General features: G+C 52.4%; 1 protein-coding gene across 1 annotated transcript; it reads left to right on the forward strand.

Moving 5' to 3' along the window:
* The first annotated feature begins 978 nt into the window (after positions 1 to 978).
* On the forward strand, positions 979 to 12050 carry CDC37 (cell division cycle 37, HSP90 cochaperone). The gene is made up of 8 exons (XM_066346509.1): positions 979 to 1176; positions 7708 to 7989; positions 8506 to 8614; positions 8724 to 8839; positions 8929 to 9051; positions 10090 to 10272; positions 10374 to 10445; positions 11502 to 12050. Exons 1-8 carry the CDS (start codon positions 1075 to 1077, stop codon positions 11649 to 11651), a joined length of 1137 nt encoding a protein of 378 aa, XP_066202606.1. The 5' UTR covers positions 979 to 1074; the 3' UTR covers positions 11652 to 12050.
* Positions 12051 to 13012: the final 962 nt, after the last annotated feature.

A 13012-nucleotide genomic window follows, 5' to 3' on the forward strand; every position in this document is an offset into this window, starting at 1 on the left:
GGAGCTCTCCCTAATCTGAGATAATCTTGGCCCTAGGCTGCAACACGATTTTTTGTCCCTGTTTAAAAGCGTGGGTTGGGATGTACGAAAGTGTCCCAAACTCAATGTAACGGAGTCCTTAGAGCCCAGCAGAGGAAGAGGGCCCCTAAACGAAAGGGGAGAGGCAATGAGTAGTCCTCAAGTCCCACGACGAGGAAAGCCCCCCATTCGCATCTCCACGATCCCTTCCCATCACCAGTTTGCGTGGGCCAGCACTGGCCGCTGGCTAGACATTAGCCTCATCCAGCGGCCGCACAGGGACACACCGCCGCGGACCCGCTCGCGAGACACGTAGGCGAGGAGGGGAGTCCGGTTGATTCAAGAGGGGGTGTGTATACGAATCACCGCTCAGAAATGGCAGTAGATAGCGGTACAAGAACGCTGAGGTCCAAGGGGGGGAGATACCAGCTCCCAAAGCAGGGTCATATCACGACCACCCCCAATGACCCCCAAGAACAAGGTCGTATCTCTCCTCCACTTAGATCCTCCCAGGGCAGGGTCCTGCATCCCTCGTTTTGGAAAGGTCCCCTCAGATCACATCCCATATCTATTCACAGAAGGCAGGGGCGGGTTTTCTCGCCGAGGCCTCGCCCCTGCAGTGTGTTCTGGCTGATGTCACTGCGGCGTGGCTAAGAGGACAATCCTCTCCCTCAGTCTCGCCAACTTCCCCTCCCCCACCTGCGGCTGCAGCAAACTCCCACTGAGAGGCAGCGGGAGATGAGGGGGGGACACAAGGTTGGGACACCCGCACATATACCCCCAGGAGGTGCCTATTCGGGGCCCTGGGCGGGATGAGGTGGGGTTTCGGCCGGGGTTCCTTGAGATACGAACTCGCGCTCGAGGCCATTTCAGACAAGTTCGGCGACTAGCACCTCCACGGAAGTTACGGTACTAGGGATATGGCGTCACTCGCGGGCAGGGCGTGCGCGCCTGAGCGGAAGCGGAAGGGGCGGGGCCCCGCGGGCCGGGATTCCAGCGCTGTCGCCACCGCCGCTGCCGCCTTCGCTGTGGGAGCGGGCCGTGCCATAGAGCAAGATGGTGGATTACAGCGTGTGGGACCACATCGAGGTGTCTGACGATGAAGACGAGACGCACCCCAACATCGACACAGCCAGTCTTTTCCGCTGGCGGCACCAGGTAGAGCGCGCGTGCCCAGCCCCCGCCCCCCACGCCCGGGACTCCGCTCCCAGAGTTCTGACCCCTTATACCTCCAGGGACCCGCCATTGGATTCCCACCTCAGTCTGGACTTTTACTCTCTCTCGGGCTCAACTCCCTGACCTCAGAACTACCGGGACCCCTAGAGCACCTTCCTCATAGTCTAGGCTCCCAAAACAAGCTTTGCGGTTGCCCCCTAGTCCCGTCTGGGACCTTCAACTTACACCCAGAACTCTGCCTCAGAGTCTGGACCCTGATTCTGTTCGGGTACCCACTTCTGATCTTGGGTATTTCATTTACCCTTCTCCAGTTTCTAGAACCCTAAATACTTTGAATCTATTCTGTGATATGCTTCCCTGGATTTGAGAATCATTCCCACTTAGATCCAGAGATCCCACTCTGGCTTCCGCTAGGGTTTCTGTTCCTGGCCTGGGACTCCAACCCACATCCAGGACCCCTTGCCTATCATGAAGACCGGTGCCCCACTAGGGCCCTCAGTACCATCTAGGACTGGAATTTTGGAACCCGGTTCCCCTCCAGAGCAAGTTACCAGCACTATCTACCCAGATTGAAGCATCCAATTTTAGCCACTCTCCTTTAGTCTCACCTACTGTAGACCCGCTTTCCCAAGACACCAGGAAACCCTACTTTGGTGGCTTCCTGCCCAGCCAGAGCCCCGGCTACTACTTGGTATGTAGACCCAGGCACCGCCCATACCCCAAGACCAACTTCCTGTGAGAACCTCTACCAGCATTGGAACACTTCATCCAAACCCACCCTGCTTTCCTTTAACCCCAGCCTGGTCTGCTGCTCTCAGACACCAAATTGTCCCTACTCTCACCGAGAACCTTCTTCTAACCTGATTCCAGATTCACTGTCTATTATTTTATCTATATGTTTCCAAATCCAGACCTCAGAATCCCAAGTTTGAGTGTTTCCCTGCCTCTCTCCCTGTCCAGCAATGCTTGCATACCAATAGAATGGCTCTCATAACCTCCTTTTGCCCCAAATCAGAGCTGCTGCATCCACATACCTGTGCCTGCTATACTTTCAAACTGAGAGTGTGTAGTTGTCAGAACCTTCCAGTAAGGAATGCCTCACCCTACCCTACTAGTAGGTCCCCACTCCCATTTTCAACCCATTCCTTAAAGCAGTAGTCTCCTGGGTAGTGTATCTATTGGGCAAGCTGCTAGAATGTAAGAAGAAAGTTCTGACACTTCTATTTTTTGTTGTGTGTAACATTTATTATGAAATATATAAGACTTCCACAAAGCTCTAAAGATTATTATTGGGAACACATGTTTTTGTCACATAGGTTAATCTCACCTGACCAGGTGGTGGCGCAGTGGATAGAGCATCGGACTGGGATGCGGAGGACCCAGGTTCAAGACCCCAAGAATTGCCAGCTTGAGCGCAGGATCATCTGGTTTGAGCAAAGCTCACCAGCTTGGTCCAAGGTCGCTGGCTCAAGCAAGGGGTTACTTCGGTCTGCTGAAGGCCCACTGTCAAGGCACATATGAGAAAGCAATCAGTGAACAACTAAGGTGTCACAACAAAAACTGATGATTGATGCTTCTCATCTCTCTCAGTTCCTGTCTGTCTGTCCGTATTTATCCCTTTCTCTGACTGTCTCTCTGTCTCTGTAAAAAAAAAAAAAAAGAAAAAAAAAAGAAAAAAAAGGTTAATCTCTACTGTTTTATGGAGACCAGTTTGGCCCTGCTGGGTGGAAGGTTCCCTCTCCTGTAGCATCCTCCTCCTGCCACACTCTGTGCCCTCTTCCCCCTTTTCCTCTTCCTCCTGGCACAACTTTTTCATTGATAACCCCAAGGCTGTAGTGGAAAGTAGAGAAGGGGGCTTCAATGTCTCCAGCACCAGGCAAGCTTGGGTTCTAATCCCATCCCAATGAAATAAGATTAGATCTGAAGAGAATTTGGCTCAAGCCTGGGAGGGGAAGTGGGATTATTTTTATTTTTATTTTTCTGAAGCCGTAAACGGGGAGAGACAGTCAGGCAGACTCCCGCATGTGCCTGACCGGGATCCACCCGGCACGCCCACCAGGGGCGACGCTCTGCCCACCAGGGGGCGATGCTTTGCCCCTCCGGGGCGTCGCTCTATCGCGACCAGAGCCACTCTAGCGCCTGGGGCAGAGGCCAAGGAGCCATCCCCAGCACCCGGGCCATCTTTGCTCCAATGGAGCCTTGGCTGCGGGAGGGGAAGAGAGAGACAGAGAGGAAGGAGGGGGTAGGGGGTGGAGAAGCAAATGGGCGCTTCTCCTATGTGCCCTGGCCGGGAATTGAACCCGGGTCCCCGGCACGCCAGGCCGACGCTCTACCGCTGAGCCAACCGGCCAGGGCCGGGAAGTGGGATTATTAAAATGGTAGCCTGGTAAGCTTCTCAGTACAAGCCTCCCCAGCTGGGTTCACATCCTGGCTCCTGAAACACGTACTTGCTTTTTTAATTTTTTAAAAGTTTCTCCTGACTGTGGTGGCACAGTGGATAAAGTGTTGATCTGGAATACTGAGGTCACCAGTCCAAAACCCTGGGCTTGCCTGGTCAAGGCACATACAGGAAGCAACTACTATGGGTTGATGCTTCCAGCTTCTCCCTCCTTTTTCTTTCTATCTCTAAAACATAAAAAAAAAAAAAAATCTTTTTTAAAAAAGTTCCAAAGATTTCAGAAGGGGACAAGTAAGTTCTCCCAGTCCCAGTTCTTTTTTTTAACTTTTTTTTTTTTTTTACAGGGACAGAGAGAGAGTCAGATAGAGGGATAGATAGGGACAGACAGGCAGGAACGGAGAGAGATGAGAAGCATCAATCATCAGTTTTTCATTGCGGTAGTTGTTCATTGATTGCTTTCTCATATGTGCCATGACCGTGGGCCTTCAGCAGACTGAGTAACCCCCTGCTCGAGCCAATGACCTTGGGTCCATGCTAGTGAGCTTTTTGCTTAAGCCAGATGATCCCGTGCTCAAGCTGGCAACTCTGGGGTCTCGAACCTGGGTCCTTCCTCATCCCAGTCCGACGCTCTATCCACTGCGCCACCGCCTGGTCAGGCCCAGTCCCAGTTCTTTGGCTCCTTTGCTCAGACAACTACCACTGTTTTCCTGTGGCTCCTTCCAGTGAGTTGTGCCAAATTAAGATTCCATGAGCTTTGGTTTCCATACCTGTAAGGCAGGAGGGCAGCTCTGCCCACTGCCATGGCTTCTGCCCTGCCCAGCCTGCTGGAGGTCCTTGTCGAGATGTAAATCCCAGGTCGGGCAGGCAGCAGTCCCCACCAGCTCTGGGAAGCCGTAGCTTCCACCGCTCAGAGGACATTGGGAGGAACTTGGTTGCCCAGCAGAGACCAGCAAGGTGGTAGGTTTCTGCTGCCACCTGAGGCCAGTCATGATACCTACTTGAGAACCCCTCACAAGTCAGCAAGAAGGTTTCCAGGATAACACGGGCCCTTGTGGAGAAAGGGAAATTGCAGAGCCAGGGCTATTTTTTCTTATCCCTTCATGAAGTGAAGGCCTTCTTGACCCTTATCCATGTGGGGAAAAGTGAGTTTTGGGACTGGCTATTTTAGTCCTATAGGGCACCAGAAAAGGGCTCAGGTCTTTCCATTTTCACCCACTGTATGCCTGGCTCTGTGCTTGAACTTGGAGATAGAACCTCGAATAGGCACAAAAGCAAGTTAGCAGATTATTCTGGTGGCAATAATCACGACAGTGATGATACCACTCAGTCACTTCGGAGCTGTGTTGCAAGCAGTTGCCGTGGAGTTATTTAGTCCTCACAGCAACTGTGTGAGGCCGTATTTCACAGAGGGGAAAACCAAGGCAGGGAGAGGTCTAAGGGACTTGGCCAAGGACTTGTCACCAGTTAGTAGCAGAGCTGTGATAATGCAGTAGCAACCATTCTCAGTTAATGAGCCCTTACTCTGGGCCAGAAATCAAACTAAGCAATTGAAGTACATTTTCTTGTTTGAGCTCCAGAATGTTCCCCAGAGAGAGTGATTGTCCCCTTGGACAGATAGTAGTGACATTAGCCAGCTTGGAAATGGTGTTTACTGGATGTCCATGGCCCTGGACCATCTGCATTCACTTATAATCTTATTTGCTTCCCCTACTGCCCTGGTTGGCAAACTGCGGCTCGTGAGCCACATGCAAGCTCTTTTGCCCCTTGAGTGTGGCTCTTCTACAAAATACCATGTGCGGGCGCTACCTCGATAAGGAATGTACCTACCTATATAGTTTAAGTTTAAAATGTTTGGCTCTCAAAAAAAATTTCAATCGTTGTACTGTTGATATTTGGCTCTGTTTTTTTTTTGTTTTTTTGTTTTTTGTTTTTTTTTACAGAGGCAGAGATAGACAGGGACAGACAGACAGGAACGGAGAGAGATGAGAAGCATCAATCATCAGTTTCTCGTTGCGCATTGCGACTTCTTAGTTGTTCATTGATTGCTTTCTCACATGTGCCTAGACTGCGGCCTTCAGCAGACCGAGTAACCCCCTGCTGGAGCCAGAGACCTTGGGTCCAAGCTGGTGAGCTCTTTGCTCAAGCCAGATGAGCCCGCGCTCAAGCTGGCGACCTCAGGGTCTCAAACCCCGGGTCCTTCCGCATCCTAGTCCGACGCTCTATCCGCTGCGCCACCACCTGGTCAGGCGATATTTGGCTCTGTTGACTAATGAGTTTGCCGACCACTGCCCTAGTGCATTCCCATGAGGTCAGTGTTGTCTGCATTTGACATATGAGGAAACAGTTTGTGAGAGGTTAGGGGATCAGCCCTGGGGACACCGAGGCAAAATATGGTGACCATTATGTGATCACAGAGGGACCTTTGGGACTCCATGATGCTTGGGGAGGGAGTAATTGGGAAAGGCTCCGTTGAAGGTGAGACTTGGGCAAAGCAATGGGATAAGAGAAGAGTTCCAGGTGGAAGGAACAGTATGTGTGAGGTCAAGAGGCAGGAGAGAGCTGGTGCATTAGGGGAACCATAGGCCAGCATCTACCTGGGACCCAGAGTTGGGAGAGGAGGGCAGAACCCAGCCCTGCACAGGGCCTTGGTGCCAGCTGGGCAGCTTGGGCCAGGGTTCAGGGGTCTCATCTGAACCCAGATGTTCCAGGATGGGGTAGTGGGGAAAGCTGCAGTCTGATGCGTATGCTTCCCAGGCCCCTGTCAGCTTCTGAGCCTGGATTTGGGGTCAGCAGTTTAAGGCAGTGACAAAGATCTCTTAGGACTTAGTGAGTGACTAGATTGAGTGGGCATTACCAAGAGCCCAGGAAGATGGTGGTGGAGCCCAGCAAGGCTGGAGGGCAGACAGAGCCTTGCGATCTGATAGGGACCTGGATGTGAGAGGTGGAGAGGAGGGTGGTGAGATGAGTGACAGCACTAAGATTATAGTACAGTGGAAGCGGACATTTGGAGTGCAGCATCCAGAGAGGGGGGGGGGGGCGGCAGGAGACTGCTGGGCAGCAAGCTGGAGCTTAGGAGGACATGGTGTCCTGGAGGCAGAGCTGAGGGGCCTTGGTAGTGAGTTAGGCTCATGACTCACAGTGGAGTGAATTGGAGAATCAACTGACAGTGAAAACCATCAGGACTTGGTGCCAGAGCAGGAGGGCAGGGCCAGTGAGCAGGCCTCAGCTGGGGGCAGGAGGTGGGGTGGGAGTGGCTTCATTGAGGGCGGACACAGCAGGAGAACAGATAGTGGTAGGTAAAATGGTGGGTTCAGTTTTAGATATGGAGTTGAAGATGACATTGGGACACCAGGCAGAGAGGTATATTGAGAGGGTTGGCGGACGAAGATGGTGTCCTAGTGTTTCCAAGAGGGGCTCTGAAGAAGACAAGGAGTCTAAGACCATGGTAAGGGGTCTCTTTATTCATTCAGCAAGTATCTCCTGAGCCCCTGCTGTGTTCCAGGATGTGTGACACAGTAAACAGATCTATCCCCACCTCCGTGGAGCCAGTATGCTTGGAGAAGGACACAGGTGACATGTGCTGAGGAGGAAGATAAAGCAGGACAAGAGTAAGGGAGGTCCTGATCTTCAGTAAGGTGGTCAGGGACATGTTCACCTATAAGGCAACATTTGGGCCAAGATGGTCAGGATGTGAGGGAGTAAGGCGTGGGTGTGGGTGTGGGGAGAGATTGTTCCAGGCTGAGGGAACAGATAGTGCAAAGGCTCTGAGATTTGAAGTGGGGTCAAGAGGCAGCTAGTGTGGTTGGAGGGAGGAGATGAGTAGGCATGAAGGTAACAAAGCAGATTGTGCAGAGCCTTGTGGGTCTTGGGGAGGACTTTGGCTTTTGCTCCTAGGGGGGTGGGAGCCATGGAGGGTTCTGAGCAGAGGATGGACATGACCTGACTCGGGTGTGCATAGGTACTTGGGCAACGGTGGAAGCTAGGCATCCAGGACACAGGTTGGTACAGATATCCCTTGTGCCCATCCCAGGTGTATCCTGGAAGCCCTTGGCTGTGGTGGGGTTGGGATCAAGGGACAGGCTGTTCCCCAGAGTGATGGGCTGCTTCTGCCACAGGCCCGGGTGGAGCGCATGGAGCAGTTCCAGAAGGAGAAGGAGGAGCTAGACAGGAGCTGTCGTGAGTGCAAGTGCAAGGTGGCCGAGTGCCAGCGGAAGCTGAAGGAGCTGGAGGTGGCTGAGGAAGAAGGCAGCAAGGCAGAGCTGGAGCGGCTGCAGGCTGAGGCTCAGCAGCTGCGCAAGGAGGAACGAAGCTGGGAACAGAAGCTGGAGGAGATGCGCAGGAAGGAGAAGAGCATGCCTTGGAACGTGGACACGCTCAGCAAGGATGGCTTCAGCAAGGTATGCAGGAGCCAGCGCACCCTGGGTGGGCTCCACAGCCATAGGCAAGTGGAGGGGTGAAGACTGTATATGTCAAGAGTGGGTTGTGCCTGACCTGTGGTGGCACACCTGGAAATGCTGAGGTCACCGGTTCAAAACCCTAAGCTTGCCCGGTCAAGGCACATGTGGGAGTTGATGCTTTCTGCTTCTCCCCCCTTCTCTCTCTCCCCTCCCTAAAAATGAATAAAGGCTTACAAAAGTTAAAAAAAAAAAAAAAAAAGAGTGGGTTGGTTGGTGGCTGTGGGGGAATAGCGGTGCCTAGTGGATGAAGCACCCCACCAGTCCCTCTCTGATCTACCTGAAGGCCCTAGTCCGAGGCCACACATGCCACGCTCATGCTCCTGCCACTGAAGTTCATGGCGCCATCACCGCCTCTACTGTGGATGGGATGGGCGCTGCAACCACAGCCTCCCCGGCCATGTTCAAGGCACTTCAAAGGCCTCACCCCAGCCCACTCTCTCTCTCGCCCCACCACAGAGCATGGTCAATACCAAGCCTGAGCAGGCAGAGGAGGAGTCGGAGGAGGTGAGGGAGCAGAAACACAAGACCTTTGTGGGGAAGTATGAGAAACAGATCAAACACTTCGGTGAGTTGAGTGTGGGGGATCACCAGTGCGGACCTGTGGGCGTGTATGTGACAGGGGCTGGCTCTTTGCCTGTGGGTCCTTCTGTCACCCTTTCAACACCTTGTTATAGGCATGCTCCACCGCTGGGATGACAGTCAGAAGTACCTGTCAGACAACGCCCACCTGGTGTGTGAGGAGACAGCCAACTACCTGGTCATCTGGTGCATTGACCTAGAGATTGAGGAGGTCAGTGGAGCATGCCCCAGAGCTGGGGAAAGGCTCTGTCTGCCCTTAGGCTGCCACTTGGTGATGCTATGCTGATTCTCGCTTGGCAGAAATGTGCCCTCATGGAGCAGGTGGCGCATCAAACCATCGTCATGCAGTTTATCCTGGAGCTGGCCAAGAGCCTGAAGGTGGATCCCCGTGCCTGCTTCCGGCAGTTCTTCACTAAGATCAAGGTAGGGACCCTGAGTAGCTGGGACAAGGTGGGGGGTGGTCTTCAGGGGACCAGCCTACCGTACATGTTAGGTGGGAAACACATGTCTCCTGGGACCAGGCCTCTGTGATGAGAACCACATACATTAGGCAAGGGCTTAGTTATAGATGAGGTGAGAAGCAGTTAGCTTCCAGACAGATTTTGAAAGAGAGTGAGGGACAGTCAAGAACACCTCCAGGTTTCTTACCCTGAGCACCTAGAAGAATAGAGCTCCCGTGCTAAGCTGGGGAGACTGAGGGCCAAGCAGAGTGAGGGTGGTGGGGCATGGTCTGGAGCTCAGGTATGGCTGTGGTGAGTTTGAGACACCTCTGAAAATCCCACAAGAGGACATTGAGGAAGCTGGGGTCGGGCTGCAGTTCAGAGGGGCCTGTAGGCAGGTGGTCATTAGCATACAGGCACACCTCATTTTATTGCGCTTCACTTTATTGCACTCCACAGATATTACCTGTTTTTATGTAGTGAAGGTTTTTGACAACCCTGTGCCAAATCTATTGGCACCATTTTTTATGTCTCTGTGTCACATTTTGGTAACTCAGTTTTTCATTCTTTCTTTATTACTGTATTTGTTACGGTGATCTGTGATCAGTGATCTTTGATGTTACTAGGGCAAGACCAGCAAAAGATAACGGCTTGCTGAAGGCTCAGATGATGGTTAGTATTTTTTTTAGCAGTCAAGTATCTGAATTAAGGTACGTACATTTTTTAGACATAATGCTATTGCACACTTAGATTACTGTCGTAAGCATAACTTTTATATGCGCCAAGGAGTTAGATGTTCATGTGACGCGCTGTGCTGTACTGTGATATTGGTTGTGGTGGTCTGGAAGTGAACCGCAGTACCTTGAGGTATGCCTGTGTAGGTGGTCAAGTCTGAGCTCAGGTGGAGACTAGATGGAGTAGAAAGGAGGCCGAAGCCCCGGCGTGTCTCTGAGGACAGGCAGCAGGAAGGTCCTGGGTCCCTCCGTCCACTTGGCAAACACCTGTCTCCTGTCCCCCCCAGACAGCTGACCGCCAGTACATGGAGGGCTTCAACGATGAGCTGGAGGCCTTCAAGGACCGTGTGCGGGGCCGTGCCAAGCTGCGCATAGAGAAGGCCATGAAGGAGTACGAGGAGGAGGAACGCAAGAAGCGGCTTGGCCCTGGTGGCCTGGACCCTGTTGAGGTCTACGAGTCTCTCCCTGAGGTGCGGAGTTCCAGCTCCAGGCGGGTGGCAGGCAGGTAGCCATCAGGACCCCCAGGGTTCTAGGGACCCAGGCCCTGACTTTAGCCACTTTGCCTCCACAGGAACTCCAGAAATGTTTTGATGTGAAGGACGTGCAGATGCTCCAAGACACCATTAACAAGATGGACCCCACTGTAAGTAACTGTACCCCAGGCCCACCCACTTGCCAGCATTATGTCCCCCAGCTGCTCCCCATGTTGCTAGTAGAAGGCTCTCCTGGGCTTCTGGGAGGAATAAGGGAGACTGAGTCACTGTGTGGCCAGCACATGCAGCTTCCAGAGTTTTGTACCCCAAGCCCACATTTATTGAACACCTACTATGTGCCTGGCATCCAGACTGAGTGTCATTGTCATTGTGGCCGTTTATGAGCACAGCACGCACACCCTGCTGACCTCATCTTTCCAGCAACTCAGGGTGGCCCAAGGATGGGGTTCTTCCCTAGTGTCAGTTACTCTGTCAAACCACAGTTTCTGTCTGGATTTTAACTGGCCAGATGCATGGGGAGAGCTGGACACATGGTAGATATTGGTACACCTCAATTATTGTGTGGTGCAGTAGCAGTGCTGGCAGATGATTCTTAATAGAGCTTGCTTTGACCCTGTAACTGCCAGTTGCCATATTACCAGTAAGTTGGCCATATTAGTTTCCTCATCTGTAAAATGGGTCCAGTCAGAGGATATGTTCTGGGGTTTCTAGAAGCCTCTGGGGAATGAGCACCTAACCCAAGGGTCTTCAGACTCTGGCTCACAGGTTCACTGCCTGTCTTTGGTACTCAGAGGCCATGCTCATTTATTTTCACTTTGTCTGTGACTGATTTTCTTCTATAACCATAGAGTTGAGGAGTGATGGATTGAGTAGTTACGATCTGCAAGCCAAAATAATTTAATCTGACCCTTTATGAAAATGTTTGCTGACCCTCACACAATTTAAATTTCTAGACCTACACAATTTAAATTTGAATTAAAAGTTAAGGAAAATTGAAAGTTCCATCTCTCACCTGCACTGGCCTCATTTGATGTACTTGGTAGCCATGTTGGACAGCGCAGATTACGGACCCTTTCCATCATTGCAGACAGTCTTTTGGACAGCTTTGATCTGGAATAAGCAGTAAGCAGGTTTTAGGATGTGCAGGGGACAGAGGGGCTACCTGGAGGCAGCAGCTTGGCCTCACCTGTCTGTCCTCCCCACAGGATGCAAAGTACCACATGCAGCGCTGCATTGACTCAGGCCTCTGGGTCCCAAACTCCAAGTCCACTGAGGCAAAGGAGGGGGAGGAGGTGGGCCGCAGGGACCTCTCGCCAGAAGCCATCAAGCCAGATGAGAAGGACATCAGCGCGTGATGCACCCCAGCCACTGCCTGCCTACCTGCAGGCTTCTGTGCACCCCTTTTCAGAAAATGAAAATAGATGCCATTGCCCTAGCTCCTGGCTTCCTACACTTTCCTTCATCCCTGAGCCTGGGAGACCTGCCCATATGCCCTCACCCCCCAGAGCTCATCCAAGTGTTGCTTTGAGTCAAGGGGCTTCACTGCTTGCAGCTCCTCCATCAGCATTATGCCAAAGGCCCAGAGGTCCAGGTTGGGGCAAAGGTAATTAGGCTGATCCACAGGGGTGAGGTAGGGTCCCCTGCCAAGGGGCCTGTTGTAGTCACTATGGGCTCTGTTTCCGCTGTTTGTAAGCTGTCAAGTCATCTGTGTGGTAAACGCAGTGATCTTCCAATAAAGGATTTCAGACGCTCTGCACTGTGATGACATGGCAAGGGCTGTTGGCATAGCTCTTCGCTGCAGGGTTGAGAGGGAAACTGGTGAGTGAGTGTTAGTGGCTTGGCCTGTGAGACCCACGCTTTGCCCTCCAGCTATCTGGTCAACGGTCTGTGCTCACTCCAGACATATGCTGTTCCATTGCTTGGAACACTTCAGAGTTCTCTCCTGCCTCTCGCCTCTCTGTCCTTGGCTTATCTTATTCTTCCAAGTCTCCTTCACCATGTCTCACCGTCCATGTGGGTAACTCTGCCTCCAGAACAGATCTTCAATCTGACTACTGCCCTTTATCCATATGGTCCACACTGCTCCAGGTCTCCATCACCTCTGGTCAGGATACCTGCCCCACACTAAACCCCAGTAGGCAGCAGCCAGAGGGTGCCCATGGACATGTGAGTCAGGGAACATCCTTCCCGCAGAGCAGAAGCCAGAAGCGCTCCCTAGGCCCACCAGGCCCTAAACTACCTGCCCAGTCACCCTACGATCATCTGTTCTCCCACTTTTCCTCTTGCCTAACCCTTCCTTTCTTTGCCGCTCCATGAGCACCTTGATATTTCTAGATCAGAATGAGTTTGGGCAATATAACTCAGCGTCCATGTTCTCTTCTGTACAATGAATATGATAGTAATGCCTTCCTCCCAGGGTTGTTGTGAAAGGACATAATGCTGCAGGCAGGCAGGTGCCTGGCACTTAACATGTTCAGAATGTGGGTCTTGGAGCATTCCTGTCGCTGCCTAAAAACCCCTATAGTGTTCTCAAATGGGACTCCTTTAAAAAGGTATTGAGCCTGACCAGGTGGTGGCGCAGTGGATAGAGCATCGGACTGGGATGCGGAAGGACCCAGGTTCGAGACCCCGAGGTCGCCGGCTTGAGCGCGGGCTCATCTGGCTTGAGCAAAAAACTCACTAGCTTGGACCCAAGGTTGCTGGCTCCAGCAAGGGG

This window comes from Saccopteryx leptura, chromosome 1 (genome assembly GCF_036850995.1).
Source record: "Saccopteryx leptura isolate mSacLep1 chromosome 1, mSacLep1_pri_phased_curated, whole genome shotgun sequence".
Classification (NCBI taxonomy): domain Eukaryota; kingdom Metazoa; phylum Chordata; class Mammalia; order Chiroptera; family Emballonuridae; genus Saccopteryx; species Saccopteryx leptura.